Genomic DNA, 19,628 nt, shown 5'->3' on the forward strand with positions numbered 1-19,628 from the left:
GCTGAAATATCAATTCACCAAAATAGACAAGACAATGAACACTCCAAATAAAACTATTAAAACTAAATGGTTTCCTCGAGTTATTTTTCTCCAATTAAATATGAATTTTAAGTGTTAGAATAGGATTTTCTACCATCCCACACCACTACTCCGAAGGATCATTAAAGTGGTTTTAACCAAAAGAGGCACAACAGTCCTGAATGCAATTTGAACATTAATCTCTGATTCTTTAGAAAAAAGCCCAGTGGTGCAATACAGATCTGATATTGTCTATTAACCCATACATCAATGTTAGGACTGTGTCAGAGGTTGTATGCACGCAGCTGAAAACAAATCATTGAAAATCAAGGCGATTTGGAATTCACCTTCAGTAAAACAGGATAAAATGAGCATATGTGCACACGTATGTGCAAATATACAAGTGTACATACAAAACACGCACAAACTACAATAAAGTGCTTGAATTTCATTTTAGCTGCCCCTACCAACAATGAAATACATTATACCAAATATTTACAGACAAAGTGCTGTAGTAATACAGCAGGTCAGGTAACGTCTGGATAACATGGATAGGTAATGTTTCAGGTTGAGACCCTTGTTCAGACAGAGATGCTGCCTGACCTGCTGAATCACTCCAGCAGTTTGTGTCTTTTTGTGCATAAACCAACATCTCCAGTTGCCAAATATTTGACCCCATTGGATTCCTGGGATTTATAGTTGAACCCAATAATATTCCATATCAAAAGTTTGTGTTTTAAATGGACAAAATCCCAAAACATAGGTGACCATATTGCTCAATTGTTCAAAGCTTTATCATGTAAAGTGGGAGCTAGTTGACCAAGTACAATGACAGTCCCCTCTAACAAGAGTGCAATTTATTTTGTCCATTTACCTGTTGTTACCACTGCCCCTAAAGTTTAGACACAGCTGTTCCATGGACACCAACTGATTTGGGGAAGAGGAAGAAAATGAATTCAATTTCCACAGCAGCACAACTTACATTAACTTGTATTAGTTTATTTTGGAAGTAAAACACTAAATGCATCTCACATTAGTAAAGTGGTACAGCAGAAATAACAGATAATGCTCAAAATTGTTATAGCACTAAAACAGGTACTTCAGCTCCACCGTCGACACCTACCAAATGCCCACGTAAACTCATCCCTTTTCCCCTATCCATGTACCTGTCCAAATATATTTTAAATGTTGTCATTGTATGTGGCTCATCCACTTCATCTGGCAGCTCATTCCATATACACAACCTGTGTAAAAAAATTGCTCCTTGGCTTCCTATTAAATCTATTCCTACATACCTTAAACCTATGCCCTCTATTTCTTGATTCCAGACTCCTGAGAAAAAGACTGTGCGGTAATCCTATGTACGCCCTCATAGTTTCATACACATCTATAGTGACCTTTCAGTCTCCTACACTCCAGGGAATAAAGCCCTACACTGCCCTACCTCTCCATGTATCATAACATGACATCTTAACTTCCGTACTCATTGCTCTTACTGACAAAGGCCTGCACGCCAAAAGCCTTCACCACCCTGTCCACCTATATTGCCATTTTCAGGAAACTTTTGAATTTGTAAGTTCATCTGCTCAACTGTACTCCTCAGGCTCCTTTTGTTCACTGTTAAAGTCCTACCCTGGTTTGACTTCACACCCTGTCCTTCCCTGGTTTGGCTCCACACCCTGTCCTTCCCTGGTTTGAATTATATTATCAAGCAAATCATTGATGTACATGACAACCAATGGGCACAGACCTCTACTCAGCAGGTAGGGCTGTATCAGTGGAAAGAGAAACAATCAACATTTCAGTTCAAAGTATTTTGTAAGAACTGGGAAGGAGACAAAATCAGGTTGTTAAGCTCAAGGGAGGGTAGAATTTGAAATGAAACACCCCATATTAACAATTCCTCTTTAAGTTTTACTAACTATGACCTGTAACGATTTTGAGAACTTAAATTCTGAATATTTTCTCTGCAGCACTCTACTTCGATACAGGAAAGATCATGGACAGTGCACCCAACAGCTTTAGATGTATTTTACGTCTCCATGGAATAGAAGCTGCCATTGAGTGCTTAATTGGACTGTGCAAGGAACCCTAAACTATCTAATCTAAGCTATGCAGCTGTGCATCAGAACAAAGATAATAATACTTTATTGTCTGTAAATACATATAACAAAATGTGTATGTGCAAATAAAGACTCGTGCAAATAAAGTTGATTTACTTATTATTTTTATTAATCGTACTATTGCAAAATTTTGTACATCAGGACTTGCCATAACTACATTTATGTTCTCCCATGGCACTGTCACATGAAAAATAAATATAGCATTTAAATATAAATTGCCAAATATTTACATATTGCATTTGTACAAGATTTCTACAAGTTATGTTCAACAGTAGTCTGAACTAATGGAAAAATACATTTGAAAGTTCACTCTTACAACGGTAGCTCAATTCACAGCTTCATAAGTGCTGAGTACACAAGTACAGAATGAAATAGTGGTAAGAATGATCAATGGTCAGAAACTGTACCAAATGTAATTGACATTTTTTACAATGGAAAATTAAAATTACAAATCAGCAATAATTGGGTGGTTTAATAAAGCACAAGGCACGACAGACCAGTGTTATAAACAAGTAGGAAATTGATGTTAAACCTTTTTTTAAAAGGCCATATCTAAGCTGTGTTCCAGAGAGTAAAATGTTACAGTATTATGACGCAAATCATCCAACCAGTTCTGCTGATACCACACTAATTCAGCACAATCCAGACCCACCAATTAAACATAAATGTTAACAGACAAACCAGATTCAAACCACTCACCATCATTCACAATGCTCATGTTCCTGGACATTAAAGCCTATTTTAGTTTGAGAGTGATAAGTAATGCAACAGGAACACGACTGTCGAGTATGACAACTGCATTGGATAATTTATCATTTTAATATACGTAAAACACGCCTGGAGATGTTTACAACAGAAGTGAACTACAAAACATCTCCAATCCATTTCAAAATTAAATATTACATACAGGTGTAATTTATGTTGGCACTAAACACTGAGGTACAATTGCCAACCAGTCAAATCAAAAATGTTTAAAACATCACTCGAGCCAGCAGCAGGAACATTAAGTTTCAAGTGAAGACTGTTATTTTAAATTATTTAACTAGCAAAACATTTTTTTTTTATGCATACATGTTTACAGACATTTATTATATCCAAATTTCAAGTCACCTTAAAAGACAAGCCAAAATGTTGCCATCTTATAATTTATTTTCCTCTCAAAGCCTTATATTCAAATCAAATATCTTTCCATTTCTCGATGGACTAACAATGCAGAATTCTGGTTAATATTGAAATCACAAATGGAAATAAAACAATGTCAGAGATGATATTGTTAACATTAATATAAACAATATTAATAAATTGAACATGATGCCTGTGAGTCAATTTACTTCAATTGGGACATCAATTGGACAGATAAGCAAATTTCCAGTGGAAAATACTTGGACATGAACAATGGATAGGAACAGAATTGAACTCAGGAGTAACCTAGAATTGTGTCTACCATGGAGATCTCATGCAGGAGAGACGAGCAAGTGCTGCTGATAAAAGTCCTCTTGAAATGGCCAGCGTCAGCAACAAATTAGAGCTTCTCTTACAATCATCCTACGTTTTTTTTTAAACCAGCGAATAATTATGATTTACCCATTTAAATATAAAAAAAACAAAAAGTTAGCACCTGAATAATAAAACGAATAAATTTAACACAGTTAGGAAATGGAAACATCACCCATGCACTTTTTTTTGTAAGTTGGCGCTTGTTCAGCATTTTGATATTAGGAACAGGAAGATCATTTAATACAACCTCCAGGGGGAAACAACAATTAGTCGAGTGATAGAATGCAAAATCAATTGGAACAGTAAGTTAATCCAGCTGTACACTCTTCAATCATTCTGGTGCAACTAAAATGACTAACTCATCCAGAAAAGCACTGGGATCAAGCACTATTCCTATGGTTATTTAGCTTAGATGTCAAAAATAAGTCTGAAAACCTAGATAATTCATAATATTATTTTCTTCAAGATCAAGATACCTTAATTAAACCCAGATTATTTTAACTGTTCACCATCAGCATTTGATTCTGCAAGGGGTTTCTGATTGTGCTACCAGATAATAAAACATTCTTTGAGTTGCTGCTTTTGAGATTCAACTGGAAAATGGAAAAAGTAAAACCTGTTTCTGCTTCTTTAAATCCTGTTGGGCAACAACTGCTCTGTGTACTGTCAAGGAAAGATGCACAAGGATGACATCATTATCAGAAACAAAACTAACACTTGAGCAGAACTAAGTAGTGATAGAAAAATAACATTCTCCTACAAATTGAGAAACTGGCTCAATTTTACTTAGGATATAGAAAATTGCATAAAAGCATTGAATGGGCTTCATATGGCATCATCAGTTCATCGCACTCAGCTGGGAGTTAGGAAAATAATGTAAACTAAACATCACAATGTTTCAGAAACAAGTTATTTTGCTTGCTCTATATAATTTTTTTAATCCACAAATGAATGTTTGCAGTGACATATCACAATTCTAAAGTCACCAAGTTGTGATGTAACAGACAGCCTGGTGTCTCAAATATGAGTAACTCAACTAGCCCGTGACAATTAATTATATACAGTTTCAATTCACTCATGAATGAATTCATTCAATGTGAAATATCAAAATGGGAAAGTTAGGAACAATAAATTTAAAGATTTCCTTTCAAATGTAATTATTTTCTGTTTACACAGATTATTTTCTCCAATAAAATGACATGAAAATATGATTAGTCTTCAGTTTCAAGCAATTCCTGATAAACATCCATGTTTAAGAATTCAACATTCACTTTGTACATTAGTCAACAGTTAACTTTGGTAAAATAAGGCTAGAAATTTTAAATCTATGGAGAATTTTAAGGGCACAAGAAGATAATATGACAATCCAAGTAAAGCTGAGAGGCCATTGAAAGAGAATTAACGAGTAAAACAATCCAAATCCCTGAAAAATATTTTGTCATGCTCTGTATTCCTCTCAACATTACTTGGGAAATTCAGTATGTTCAATTCACTCTCCCATCTTACACTTGCACCTGCTCTATCCTTTCAGTGCTTTGCCTGAATATATGTTAATCCCACTCCTTTTTCCAAGAACTCTCTTCATTATCTGCCACAAAGACAGCTTAATGATTATGTCTTTGTTCATTCTTTTATACATAGTTATATTACTACCAGCAATAGGTTCTTCCTTTCCAGTAATTCCACACTTATGCCATCATTAACATTGCTCCATCTTTTACCTATTCACTACAAAGGCATCATCTTTTACTGCTGATAATGTAGGCGCTCCAATTTATCAGTTTTGTGATGTTACAATTTTATTTTGATTCCAAATGATAGCAAGTAATTGTTTAACTCTGACCGCATAATATTTTAAAATCCTTAGTCACTGTATATTGGAGGTGACGAGGAACAGTCATAAGTGCAAGGCTGGGACATGGCTATTTAATTTTAACCCTTGAACTGAAAAATGTCAAATGCCTGCAATTCCCCAAGTACACTTCAGTGATAAAATTACAGAACCCACATGCCATATTTAATAACTGCCAAGGTTTTTGCTGCTCCAGAGTAAATATCATTATTTGTTATACAGTGTACCCACCGCTGACAGGAAAATAAATCTCAAGACAAAACAAAAAAGTCTGACAAATTCAAACTTATTTGTAACCTAGAAGTTCAGAATATAGTTAAATGATGATGATGATGATGCATCTTTAGCATTTTCAGTTCCTGAACCCCCATGGCTGCTAATCAGCATCCAAAACTTGGAAGTAGTATTAGATGTGTTCTTAGTGCAAGAGATCAATGGTATCTAACAAAGATTAAATTAATTTCAGTGGTACTATTCTTAAGTGGTTAGATTAGATGTAAAACTACATTTAGTTGTTACAATTATCTGCACTAACAGCAGCAAAAATCACTGACTGGCAAGAAACAATGGCACAAAACCAAATGCATAGAAACGCAGACGGCCAAAAACCAGCAGCAGTAAGTAATGAGCCAAAGCCAAGAAAAGCTATTTTAATCATGTTTGGCGCCAGTGATAGCCTGAAATCACACTCGAAAGCAAAGAAAATTAACTGCAGTGGTGAGAAAGTGCATAACTTCCCTTATGTTAATGGCTCTCCTACAGTTATCAGTGTTATGTAACTAAAGGTGTTTTCTTCCAGTTGCCTTTAAAGAATTTGTACCATTCTCCACACTAAGAAACCTTCCTGAAACTCACTTAGAATCACTGAAAATTGTACTATCACATTTACAATCTACAGTTCGCCATGGAAAAAAAAAGTTCTGAACTTTCCAAAAACAACCTGACCTTAGTGCTATTGTATTAATGAGGAAGGACATGCTTTTCAAATAATGGCATCCAATGTAAAATTTAGCACGGTTCAAAATCCAAAGCTTCAATATTCGGACAGACACAGGTGAGCTGTTTTCAAACCTTCTCACACTTGAACTTGAGGGTTACTAAGTCAGTGCAGTAATTTTATTAAACATCAGATGAATGTTAATGCACAACAGAAACTTACACTGAATGAAAAAACAGTGTGCACTCTTCATATCCCATGTAGAAGTTAGCAGTGGTAACTTCCTTCTTGGCCCTCGTGTTCTGCAAATAATAATTTATGATCTTCCCATCTAATTTATATTGGTGTGCAATGTTCTCATATGGTTTGGGATCCAAATCAAGAATGGAGATGGAATACACAAACAAAGTTCTTGATGTCTTAATTACGGTACTTGGTTCAGGCCTGTGAAGAAAAAAAACAATATTGTTGATATATTGCATGCTATTAGAATCAAAATATACAAATTTGAATGCATGCAAATGAAATTGAAGATTTGGAGATGAAGCTATTTCAGGTTAAAATAAATCTTGTTTTGCTGCAACCAACTGTGCGCCAATTCAATTTGCTAGAGCTCTGAGGAAAGCAGATAAACATCACACGTTAATAAATAAATAATGCTTAAAGAATTAACATTCGCGACAATAAGAAATATGGATTGTTTTCTTGTAGGTTTCAGGTGATTAATTACCTTAACCCCCCCCCCCCGACTCAAGTCATGTTGTCGCCTCCCGACTCACTGTGCCGTCGACTAGCACTCGCCTGGCCATCCACAGCGCCCAGCCCCGCCCACAGCCCAGCAGCTCAACACGAAGTACGCTTGCGCTTTGGCTCGGGATCTAGAACATGGCGGCGGCGGCCGCTATCGTCGCGTGGACGGGGGGCAGCGCGATGGGAAGGTGGCACTGGCGGTCATTACTCCCTCTGGGAGAGGCAGTTTATGGAGACCTGCGATTCCTCCGTTGATTGCAGGGACTTGGGGAATCGTGATGCCTTTTCCTCGCTGGTGATCCCGATCCCACCTGGTGATCTCTGGCCGTCACGGGGGACGACCTCCTCTCCGTTTCCCCCGCCGATCGTCTATCACGCAGGTGGGTGGGCTTTCCTGTCGCGGAAGCCACAATCGGCTGGCCCTCTGCTGCTTTTGACCGTCTGCCTGCTCGCAGCAGCAGGGCCGCCCGCTCAAAAGACACCGCAAATCGGAAACCCCAGCACCAAAAGGCAGCGGACACCCGGAAACCCCAGCTCCAAAAGGCAGCAAGCTCCCCTGCCTCGGTGTCCCCCTCCATGTCCCTCTCTGTGCCTCCTTCCCCCTCTTTGTGCCTCCGAGTCCCTCTCCTTCTATCCCCCTACCTCTTTAGCCCCGCCTGTGAGTTGGGGGCTATGCGCGAGTGGATAGGGTGGGGCATGGGGTAAAAGGAGTGGATTAATAATGTTAATATAATATCAATTGTGGTGTGTGTGTGCGTGTGTGTGTGAGTGGGTGGTGTGTGTGTGTGTGTATATATATGTGTGTGTGTGTACGTGTATTTGTGTGTGTGTGTGTGTGTGTGTGCGTGTGTGCATGAGAGGTTGGTTAGTGTGTGTGTGACGCCACAGGCCGCCCCCTCCCCTTCGCAACCGCGCGTTGAGGGGACTGGACCCAACGGGTCCACTTGGTCTAGTTTCTTATGTTTCTTAAAACACATCCAATTTTTTACCAACACTTGTAGTAAATGCAGAGGTTACATCATTTATACGGTAAATTATCTGCAATGGGATTAAAGTGGTAACAAAAAATAATTTAAAAAGTGTTCACAGTTCTACTTCAAACTACAGCACAGGTACAAATCCCCAACTAGAAACATGGAATTATATAGCTTAATGCCAGGAACATCAATCAGATGCTGTGCGTACTTCACATTGGATTAAGATTGGCAAATTGAACCACATTAAAGATAAGTAAAGCTATGAATCATACATAATAATGTATTCTATTACATTATGGTTCTATTATCAAGATTAAAAGCATTAAGGCTTTTCTTGAATAGGAAATTGCATGATTGTTGGATGAGTTATATAACAAATACTCAGATTTAACTCATTTTAAGTTCCGCTCATAAATATATTGGTCACCTGCCTCTATAGTATGGAATTTTGTTTAGGATTATGTTATTGCAAAGAAAATTTATTGAAACAGTCAAATCCACTAAACATAAAAGTAAATGAAGTAATTCAAGAATAAGCATAAGCAAATGAATTAAGGTGAAACCTTATGCAATCTTTATGCAATCAATAGCTGTGATGTATATGTTATTAACTGGAAAGTCAGTGGTGAATTTCAATCATAGCCTTTGCACAACACAGATCACAAGTTTTACTCTCTGGTCTTTATTCTGTGGTACAGTGAAAGCTTTTTTACAACATTTATTTTTTAAATTGAGATTCACTGAGAAACTCAGATAGAAGCAAGCTATAACAGCTCCCAATTAAATAATTATTGAAATGCACAACAATTAGTGTTGTTCTAAGATCCAACTAAAATAAACAATTTCCAACTCGCCGTAGATACTCAATGCACAGATTTGTATGGACTGTTTCTCACCCCCCCCCCCCCCCCCATCATTTATCTATTTATAAAGTTGGCTTTATTTTAGTACATTAAGTAAATAACCCCATTACCGTTCTTCCAGAAGACAAGGAGAAAGTGCAATCATAATGGAGCAATCCTTGGCAGTTGTGGCAATCCTGTACTGATGTATCTGTATTTATATAAAATAAAATATTTTCTGGTCATAACATGCATCAGGTTAAATAACTAATCACTGGGTCCCTATAATACAATGCTAAGCCATATGAAAAAAAAGGAGAATGATGTCTGGCTGCATTGCAAACAATTAATTTTGCACATTTTGCAAAATGCAAAAGCCTACTAATTACCAATATAATTGACAGGCCAATCTGTCATTAGTGAACTTCCCTTGGAGTGCTCTGGCTGACTATATCTTGCTAGGAAAGTAGCAAACCGAATTTGCACCAGACTGGCGACCTAATTCAAATCTTGGGAATTTCATTTTTGCACAAATAGGCCTCAATAAATGTTTGCAGTTTGAGACAAATGGAAGATTATCAACTTCCTGCAGTTTTCCAGCAGCTACACTGGGAAACCCGAATACGGAATGTGCATCGGATTATTTCAACGGAGGCAGTCTCCCGAGGGAGACAGGAAGGTTGCAATTAATTTAAATTTTAAAAGTGTAAATATTTAATTAGTAACCAGCCAGATACGACTAATCCACCCCAATAAATGCCCCACCTGCCTCATCTCTTTATACTGGCCGGAAGAAAGGGAACCCAAAAATATCGCCTATCCATTTCCCTCCACATATGCTGCCTGACCTGCCAAGTTTCTCTTGTAGTTTATTTTATTCCTTATTGCAACTTGTTTGAATGTTCAATTATTTTCATTGAAACGCACGGTATAGTAGTACTAAGTTTTCGGTTGCAAGAGAAAGTGCCCGGGGAGGGGGTGGTGCTGGAGGGAAGGGAAGAATTGACCAGGGAGTTACGGAGGGAGCGGTCTTTGCGGAAAGTAGACAGGGGGAGGGGAGATGGGAAGATGTGGCAGGTGCTGGGGTCACGTTGGAGGTGGCGAAAATAATGGAGGACTATTTGTTGTTTGTGACAGCTAGTGGGGAGGTAGGTGAGGACTAGGGGGACTCTGCCCTTGTTATGAGTGGGGGAGATGGGGAGAGAGAGCAGTGTTACGGGGTATTGAAGAGCCTCATCTATAGTAGGGATGGGGAACCCCCGTTCCCTGAAGAATTAGGACATTTCCGATGCCCTGGTATGGAACACCTCATCCTGGGAGCAGATGCAGCGTTTACTGGCAGTTCCAGAAAGCAAAAATCAGCTCATTTCCAAGTTCCCTGCCAGTTCATTGCTGCTCTGACGGCATGTATGAGGCGCAGCTTCTGCTCCATCACTAGAGTCCACACAGATTCCAGGACCAGAGTATAAACATACCAAGCAAGTGACCAGATATACTTCCCACATGGGCTTTCAGCTTTATCTCAGACCCCATTCATAATTTTCATTTTCCTTTATAAAATACCTTTCACTTCAGCTTTGAGGTTGATTTAATTTTTTTAAATGTTCAATCTGTCCTTTCGAACTCATCTTCAAATCACAAGAGAAACAACTGATTAAAAAGGTCTTTGACATACCACGCAGCTTTGAGGACATTTGGACCATGGCTCATTAAAAAAAAACACATTGGATGACAATTCTTTAACAATCAACATAAAATCATCATTTTAAGACTGTTTATTAATTCAATTAAATGATGCATGAAAACAAGTCTTATTTTACCTTTCGAGCTGCATAATCCACAGTTTCATCATCTTGTGAAAGGTCTGATAGACTTTCATAAAAAGTTTCATTGTAAGGACCATCTAAATGCAATCTACTCCTGTAAAGGGAAGAATGGAATTAAATATATGCTGCATATGAACATTTATATGTAATTTATATTAAATCACTGCTCGACCGATGTATGCCTTTCTGTGGTTTGTTGTGAAGGAAACAAGCAAATGCAGGTCATGCAGCAGAGGAAAGAGAAACAGTTAATATTTCAGGTCATATGAATATTATTGAGTGCAATATTTATTTTTTATTACACTCACAAGAATGAAGATGTGGGAACCCGGAGCAAAATAAACTGCAGGTAAGGCAGCAAGTGTGGATGTAACGGACAGACATTTCAGGTCAAGGACCTTCATCTGAACAGAACCACCTGGACTACACCAGCATCCACGTTTTTTTCCATTATCTTTATTAACAAGGAAGCAAGTACATGGAGCATTAATCAGTTAATTGTTGCTGGTGGCCTAGGACTGTTAGACTGTCATCAGTCAGACTATTGAGTATAGAGGTTGGGAAGTCATGTTGCAGTTGTATAAGACGTTGGTGAGGCCACATTTAGAATATTGCGTTCAGTTCTGGGCACCGTGTTATAGGAAAGATGTTGTCAAGCTGGAAAGGGTACAGAGAAGATTTACAAGGGTGAAGCCAAGGCTAGAGAGTCTGAGCTGTAGGGAGAGGTTGAGTAGGCTGGGCTACTATTTCATGGCGCGCATGTGGATGAGGGGTGATCTTATTGAGGTGTATAAAATCATGAAAGGAATAGATCGGGTAGATGCACAGTCTCTTGCCCAGAGTATGCGAATCGAGGACCAGAGGACATAGGTTTAAGGTGAAGGAAAAAAGATTTAATAGGAATCTGAGGGGTAACTTTTTCGCACAATGGTGTATGGAACAAACTGCCAGAGGAGGTAGTTGAGGCAGGGACTATCTCAACATTTAAGTTCGACAGGTACACGGATAGGACAAGTTTGGGAGGATATGGACCAAATGCAGGTAGGGCAAGTTGAGCCAAGGGCCTGTTTCCACACAGTATCACTCTATGACTGGCATAGTTTCTGATTAACTGCTGATCAAGATATCGAGCAGAAATAAATTTACATGAAAGCAAAAATAAAATCGAAATGCCAAAAATATCCAGCAGGTCAGGCAGCACCTATGAAAAGAGAGAAAGTTAGCTTTTCCGGTTGAATATTCGTCATCACAACTGAAAATAAATTTAACTGATAGAATAAGACCAGCATCACCAAGGTTATCCCAATGGAAATGGAGCCCGTTGTTTCATGGGCTCCATTTCCAGGATAAAGCTGTGAAATGCAAATCTGAAAATAAAAAAATCCCTCAAAGATTAGGTAATGACCGTGGAGAAGGGAAAACTAAGTTAATATCACAAATGTATGTCTAATAGCAGAACAGATTACTTCTCAGACAAATAAAAAACAAGCCATCTGAAATTGTATCTCCCGCAGTTGCATGGGCAAGTATCATGAGGATAGATGTAGTTGGTGGACATGGATAAGCAGGCCAAAGAATCACAAAAGGAATGGTCTCTTTGTATTGCTGAAAGTTGAGGAATGAAAGCAAATATCAGATTATGCAAACTTCATTAAAGGTAGTGTAAACTTCCAATAATGATTTGTTAAATGTTAAGGACATTTCATAGGACAACAGAAGGAAACAAGACGGGCAATACGGGCTGAAAAGATGAAGTACAAAGGGAAGCTGGCCAGGAATATAAAGAAGGACAGTAAAAGCTTCTTTAGATATGTTAAGGGAAAAAGAGTAGCAAAGTCAAATGTGGGTCCCTTGAAGGCAGACACGGGTGGAATTATTATGGACAACAAGGAAATGGCAGAAGAGTTGAATAGGTACTTCGGATCGGTCTTCACTAAGGAAGACACAAACAATCTCCCAGATGTACTGCAGAACAGAGGATCCAAGGGGGTAGAGGAACTGAAATAAATTTTCTTTAGGTGAGAAATAGTTTTGGGTAGGTTAATGGGACAGAAGGATGATAAATCCCCTGGGCCTGATGGTCTGCATCCCAGTGTCCTCAGGGAGGTGGCTCTAGAAATAGTGGAGGCATTGGTGATCATTTTCCAATGTTCAATAGATTCAGGATCAGTTCCTGTGGATTGGAGGATAGCTAATGTTATCCCACTTTTTTCAAGAAAGGAGCGAGGGAGAAAACGGGGAATTACAGACCAGTTAGCCTGACTTCGGTGGTGGGAAAGATGCTGGAGTCATTTATTAAAGAGGTAATAATGGGGCATTTGGATAGTAGTAAAATGATTAGTCCAAGTCAACATGGATTTATGAAAGGGAAATCATGCTCGACTAATCTTCTGGAAATTTTTGATGATGTGACAAGTAAAATGGATGAAGGGGTGCCAGTGGATGTAGTGCATCTAGACTTTCAGAAAGCCTTTGATAAGGTCCCACACGGGAGATTGGTGACTAAAATTAGAGCACATGGTATTGAGGGTAGGCTCGGTGCTGGGGCCGCAACTGTTTACCATATATATTAATGATTTGGACGAGGGAATTAGGAGCAACACTAGTAAGTTTGCGGATGACACAAAGCTGGGTGGCAGTGTGAACTGTGAAGAGGATGTTAGGAGGTTGCAGGGTGACCTGGACAGGTTGAGTGAGTGGGCAGATGCAGTATAATGATTCAATTTATTGTCATTGTCAGTGTACAGTACAGAGACAACGAAATGCATTTTTAGCATCTCCCTTGAAAGGGAGACACAGGGCGTCGCGGTGTGCCCGCGCCTGCCGCCGTAACATTCCATTACAGGCAAAGGTGGGTGAAGTGTCTTGCCCAAGGACACAACGACAGTATGCACTCCAATTGAGGGTATTTGAACCTGGCTACCATATATATTAATGATTTGGACCGGTCGCCAGCCGAACTCTTAGCCCATTGTGCTATCTGTCGTCCTCACATTTATCTAATATAGATAAATGTGAGGTTATCCACTTTGGCGGCAAAAACAAGGGGGCAGATTATTATCTTATAATGAGAAAAAAAAAAACTTTTTCACCCAGAGAGTTATGAATATTTAGAATTCCCTGCCACAGAGGGAAGTGGAGGCCAATTCACTGGATGGATTTAAGAGAGAGTTAGGGAAAGCTCTTGGGGCTGGCCTTCATAACAAGAGGGGGCTAGTGGAGTCAAGGGATATGGGGAGAAGGCAGGCACGGGTTATTGATAGGGGACGATCAGCCATGATCACAATGAATGGTGGTGCTGACTCGAAGGGCCGAATAGCCTCCCCCTGCACCAATTTTCTATGTTTCTATAAGACTAGTGGGGTGGAAGGCTTGAACCTAGGAGTTCTAAACTAACTGCTTAAAAAGAGGTGCGAGGAATAGATGAGATGTGGTCAAGGATTGTTAACTCTGGTGGAAGAAAATTGCAGTTAAGGAAAATGGAAGACATCTCAGACGCATCGGTGTTGAACATTTCGAAGAGCAGATATGGAGGAGACTGAAGAACTGGGTAGTGAGACAGAATCCTTGCCGGATGCAGGACAGAAAATCATTAACAGCTGGCAGTAGAACAATCTGATTCTTATAATGGATATAAACACTTAAAAGTAAGTTCATTTTTCGTAAGAGTTGTGATGTTTTTCACTAAAAAGGCTACTGCACCTTTCTGACCAAAATAAGGAGTATCAAAAGTTTGGATTTACAATATTTCGGGACTGAGCTATTCCACAGTTCTTGGCTAAACACAATGTTGGCAGAAATATGGAATAAAGTAAAGGAACTTAGTCACATGAAAGGATTGTGTTTTGAAATTACTTAACTCTCTATTTGTCATGCTTTATGCTAAGCCTCATTACTGGGAATGTTAGCAGACCATAACCTTCAAGTGGTGCCTGGACAAAACTTCAATCTCTTTGATATAACCTCAATATTAATTAATTAATTGGCAAATAGCAACAATATAACTGTTGGCATGTTATTATCAACTTCAAAGTTTGAACTAAAGATATGAAGTAAATGCTGCTCTTGCCAGCAACATCTAATTTCAGAGAATGAGTTTCTTCCAGTGTTAGTCCTCTAGCACCCTCGGGTGGTCAGTAGTAGACATACAGGTAACTAAAGATTGCAAAGGAGCTAACTTAAATTTACCAGTCGACAAATGTTAACGATTAACTAATTTTCAAAACTTCCTAACAGTATATTTCATTCTCTGTCGCAAAGCTGTCTTAATTGAACACAATATAACGGCATCAGTAGTCAGATATTGGTGCCAAATGGAAAATACTACATTCTAGATAAAAAATATCCTGTGATTTTCTATAACCATTTTTAAAGCATGAGAACAGATCTTTCACCCCCGATTATGCAGGGATTTTACTCCTTAAAATATTTCAGTGATATGGAACACCACAACTTCATATTTAATTATACAGATAATGAGAAAGGATTCTAACTTCAAATGGATTTGTACCTGTTGCAAGGAAAGGCTTAGGTAATTCAGATGTATCCAAACACTGATGCTTATAAAGTACTGCACATTGATTATGTAAAATTAGATATGCATTGAATGACAGGTATTCTATCAACAGGGGATAACTGCCTACAGCCAGTGCAAGAGAATGATGTGAAATGTTATTACTACTTAATAAATAGTCACAAAAAGAACAACCCCATTCTTTTCCACAAACCCCTACAATTACAATCACATAATTCCAACTGACCTGTCTTTTGTAAATTCTTCTAAGTGCTGCTGAACTCTCAGATATAAAGGATAAATTCCATCTATGTCCATCATATCAAGCATCTGCACTTGAAGGATCCGAGAAAGAACACAGCCCTTCGGCAAGCCAGAATTCTCCACTGCATGGATATCTGGAAGCATATGACATTTTTTTTCCCCCAAATGTATTACTAGAATAAATTTACAATAGAAAAACCAAATCAATTTGTAATACATGTAGAAGATGATCCCATTTAAGCAGATGTGAAAAGTATCATGAAGCCCGAAGTCTGAAGGTAAAAGTGGCAGGGCAGGAAAGGAGCCATTGGTGATGATACTCTGACCAAAACTTTGTAGGAAATAACTCTGGAATGCCCAACTAACCTTGGTCTCTTAGGGAGAATTACTGATAAAATGGTGTGCTTAGCCATTTCAAAGCGATAGGAGACAAGAAATAATGTATCGGCATCATAAATATGATTCATGCCTAGTGCCACTGTAGTGTTGAGAAAAAGAATACAACCTGACTGTATAAAACAAAATATTCCTCCATGACAAAACTAGAATAAAGTAGTTACTTTGATAGCAGCAAAAGAAACACCATCTCCCGAAGGGGCCCCTCCAAGTACCAACACCCTGACTTGGAAGTATTATGCATTCATCATAGCTGAACACATGTCCTGCAACTCCAGATCTAACAGCATGGTGGGAGCCCTGACCACAAGGTAGCAGAGTTAGTTATGTAGGCTTAAATACAGCAACATACAATGTGGGTTGGCCTATTGATTCATGGTGGTAATCAAGTTCAATTGGCCAGCTTGATACTTCTTTGGAAATAGCAAACATTAATCATATCACATGTGCCACAAATAGAGTATCTTAACAATTTTCCAAATGATCTTAACAGTATTTCCAAATGATTAAATAGAGTTGGCCAAATTCACACAAAAATATGTTTTGAGGTAGATGGTGATATCTCCTATGGCAACATTTATTGCCTAATTAAACATATTATGAAGAGACAGTATCTGGGATTTGTAAATATGACAGTGTGCACAATTTCCACTGTCTGATCCAATCTAAAGGTTCACACATGGTTCTATAAAAATCGATTTACAAGGTTATGTCACACATTGTCAAGATCTGAAGGATGCAGCCAAACAAAAGAATGAGAAGGGCAAGGTTATTGAGATGAAAACTTACTATTTCTCAAAACATCCTTGCGAAAGTGACTTGCCTCACAGTGCCTTATTTCCTGTGAAATACGTGTTCTCTTCATATCACATGTCCTGAGGGTGCCTGCATTGCTCAACAAAGCCATTGTTATCACGTGAATGAGCTCTGTGAGAACAGTTCGGGTACACTGTGGTCCACTGACCATACCATTAGCAGGGAAGAAGTATGCTTTCAAATGATTCGCAAGTTCATTCAGATCCATCAAGCAGTCCTGGTCATCCTTACAGCCAAATATCAACTCTCCATTCTTCACGTTAGTCATAAATATGGAGGGATTTTGTTGAGGGAAGAAGATGAGAAGAAATAAAAGTGAAAAATTACAATGTAAATTAAAAAGCCAAATAATGCCTCTCTATGGAGGTTAATATTTCAAGCCATTAAAATAAGGGTCAAACATTAAAATATTTCAAACATTGCATTATTACTAAGCATTAAATGCCAACTCGTTTATGGACGATTTCTTATTTTGTGCATTCCAGGTTACATTATTATATAAATGCGTACTTCAATTTATCTATCTATCTCTATACTTCTAAAACTATCTTGGATGTGTATTTATTTGTGTGATGTTCGTGTGCGATTCACATCTCCTCGGAAACACGATGTGCCGACGGTGACATTTTTACATATTCCGTTAGAGATTTACGCCATGTCAAAAGTCACCTTATCTGAAAATTTCATGCATTATTTATCAAATTATTTATGAAAATGTTCACAAATCTCAGATAACTCAGAAAATAAACTAGATGGTCTCGCTGATGATGTCACAATGGATCTGCCTGCCTGCGTCTGCTCGCGCTGCGAGTGACCCGTTATGTCTTCTTGGCTTCTTAACTTTCACTTCTTTAAATTTGTCACTTAGCGTTTTTAAACTGCTGCTCAGGTCGTGCTGCGCGGTCCGCTGGGCTCCTTGAAGTTGTGGAACATGGCGGTAGCGGTCGTTATCACCGCGCGGGTGCGAGGCAGCGCGATGGGAAGGTGGCCATGGCAGCCATTACTTCCTCTGGGAGATGCCGTTCTAGGGAGACCTGCGATTCCTCCGTCAATCACAGGGACTTGGGGAATCGTGACGCCTTTTCCTCGCTGGTGATCCCGATCCTACCTGGCGATCTCTGGCCGTCATGGGGGACGATCTCCTCTGTCTCCCCCACCCGATCATCTGTCAAGCGGGTGGGTGGGCTTCCCCTCGCGGAAGCCACGATCGGCCTGCCCTCCGCTACTTTTGACCATCCGCCCAGGGACACCCGGAAACCCCAGTCCAAAAGGCAGCAAGCTCCCCTGCCTCTGTGTGCCCCTCTCCGCGCCTCCATCTCCTTCTGTGTGCCTCCGCCCTTCTCTCTCCATCCCCATCCCTCTCTAGCCGTGCCTGCAAGTTGGGGGCTATGCATGAGTGAATAGAGCAGGGCATAGGGTAAAGGAGTGAATTAATAGTATTAATATATATAATATCAATGGGGGGGGGGGGGGGGGGGGGGGGGTGTGTGTGTGTGTGTGTGTGTGTGTGTGTGTGTGTGTGTGTGTGTGTGTGTGTGTGTGTGTGTGTGTGTGTGTGTGTGTGTGTGTGCAAAAACACGACGCGCTAACGGTGACATGTGACATATTCCGATAGAGATTTACGCCGTGAGGTCAAGAATCGCCTTATCTGAAAATATCATGCGTTATTTCTCTAGTTATTTATGAAAATGTTCACAAATCTCTAAAAACTTGGGGGGAAAACAACTGTCTTTCGCTTATTCCCTGCGCTTAGCCCTGCCTGCAACATTGTAGCTGTTCAAGTACACTGGCTTCTGCTAGCTAGTAAGTGCAAATGCATTATTTTTGGTTTAAAAATGAGAGGGGCTGAATATGGCGAAATGAGCAGCCCCTGCACAGTTGTCGGCTATGGGTGAGTGCTGGAATATTGCGTTTGGGGGGGGGGGGGAAAAAGGTTGGGTTGGGGAAAGGGGAACGGGTTGCGTTGGGGGACCAGGCCTCCCATGGGGGCTATGGGTGAGTGGTGGAATATTGCGTTGGGGAACCGTTGCGTTGGCGGACCAGGCCTCCCGTGTGACAGTGACCCAAAGGGTCCCACTTGGTCTTGTGTGCTATGAAATTTGAATTGGTGAATACCTAATGCATTCCAACATTTTCTGTTTCTGTAGCTAAAACAAGTTTTTCCACAAGCGATTTCTACTAATCCATATCCACTCTAGGTAAGGAGGAATTTCAGTAATGAAACTTGCAGATATTCTCTTCTTTCAAGCTAATTGTGGAGATTGAAACTACGGTAACCAAATGAATGCATTATGCAGTAACTTCTAATCATGATGGGAACGCGAGCTAAAGATCTCAATCTGAAATGTAGTATTTCATTTACATTTCCTTTAACATGCTGAACATAATATTTTAGTCAACAACTCAAAATCATGCCTGCATGTGGCAGTTAATAGTTTATATTAAGCTGCAAGTAATTACCCAAATAGGTGGTAGTTATCATCAGCAGGGAGGGAGCCCATCTCTCAAACTTGGAGATGGTTTAAAAGTTGAAGTTGGGCCACTGACAGCAATTAAATGTCTAGATAAACACTTGAATTGCTTAGACATAGGAGAGCTAGGATTAATATGGAGAGATACCCACCGGTGCGTGTGAAATAGTTGGGCTAAATGGACTGTTGTACAATTCTATGATTCTTAGTCACATAATCACACAACCATTTTGCTGCCGAACCATGTACATAAGTGGCGGGGAATGCAAAGAGATAAACACTTCTCAAAAGAAATAAGGAAGTACTCCAAATGATATGCTGGTGTCAAGTGTTACATAGACCATGA

The 19,628-nt window shown here is 39.4% G+C and overlaps 2 protein-coding genes across 2 annotated transcripts in view; one reads left to right on the forward strand and one right to left on the reverse strand.

The window, feature by feature from the left end:
• cenpp (centromere protein P) overlaps nucleotides 1–2,227 on the forward strand; it is a 287,161-nt gene extending 284,934 nt beyond the window's left edge. Inside the window, exon 9 of the mRNA XM_055648278.1 lies at nucleotides 1,992–2,227. Within this exon, the coding sequence (XP_055504253.1) occupies nucleotides 1,992–2,113 (122 nt within the window). The 3' untranslated portion in view covers nucleotides 2,114–2,227. The remainder of the gene's footprint in view (nucleotides 1–1,991) is intronic.
• Nucleotide 2,228: 1 nt separating this feature from the next.
• The window catches only part of ippk (inositol 1,3,4,5,6-pentakisphosphate 2-kinase), a 66,402-nt gene continuing 49,002 nt past the window's right edge, over nucleotides 2,229–19,628 (reverse strand). The window contains exons 9-14 of the mRNA XM_055648272.1: nucleotides 16,785–17,064; nucleotides 15,583–15,733; nucleotides 10,817–10,916; nucleotides 9,128–9,207; nucleotides 6,650–6,871; nucleotides 2,229–4,301 (exon numbers count right to left, since the gene is read on the reverse strand). Coding sequence (XP_055504247.1) covers nucleotides 4,136–4,301; nucleotides 6,650–6,871; nucleotides 9,128–9,207; nucleotides 10,817–10,916; nucleotides 15,583–15,733; nucleotides 16,785–17,064 — 999 coding nt within the window. The 3' untranslated portion in view covers nucleotides 2,229–4,135. The remainder of the gene's footprint in view (nucleotides 4,302–6,649; nucleotides 6,872–9,127; nucleotides 9,208–10,816; nucleotides 10,917–15,582; nucleotides 15,734–16,784; nucleotides 17,065–19,628) is intronic.

Source organism: Leucoraja erinacea, chromosome 16 (assembly GCF_028641065.1).
Source record: "Leucoraja erinacea ecotype New England chromosome 16, Leri_hhj_1, whole genome shotgun sequence".
Classification (NCBI taxonomy): Eukaryota; Metazoa; Chordata; class Chondrichthyes; order Rajiformes; family Rajidae; genus Leucoraja; species Leucoraja erinaceus.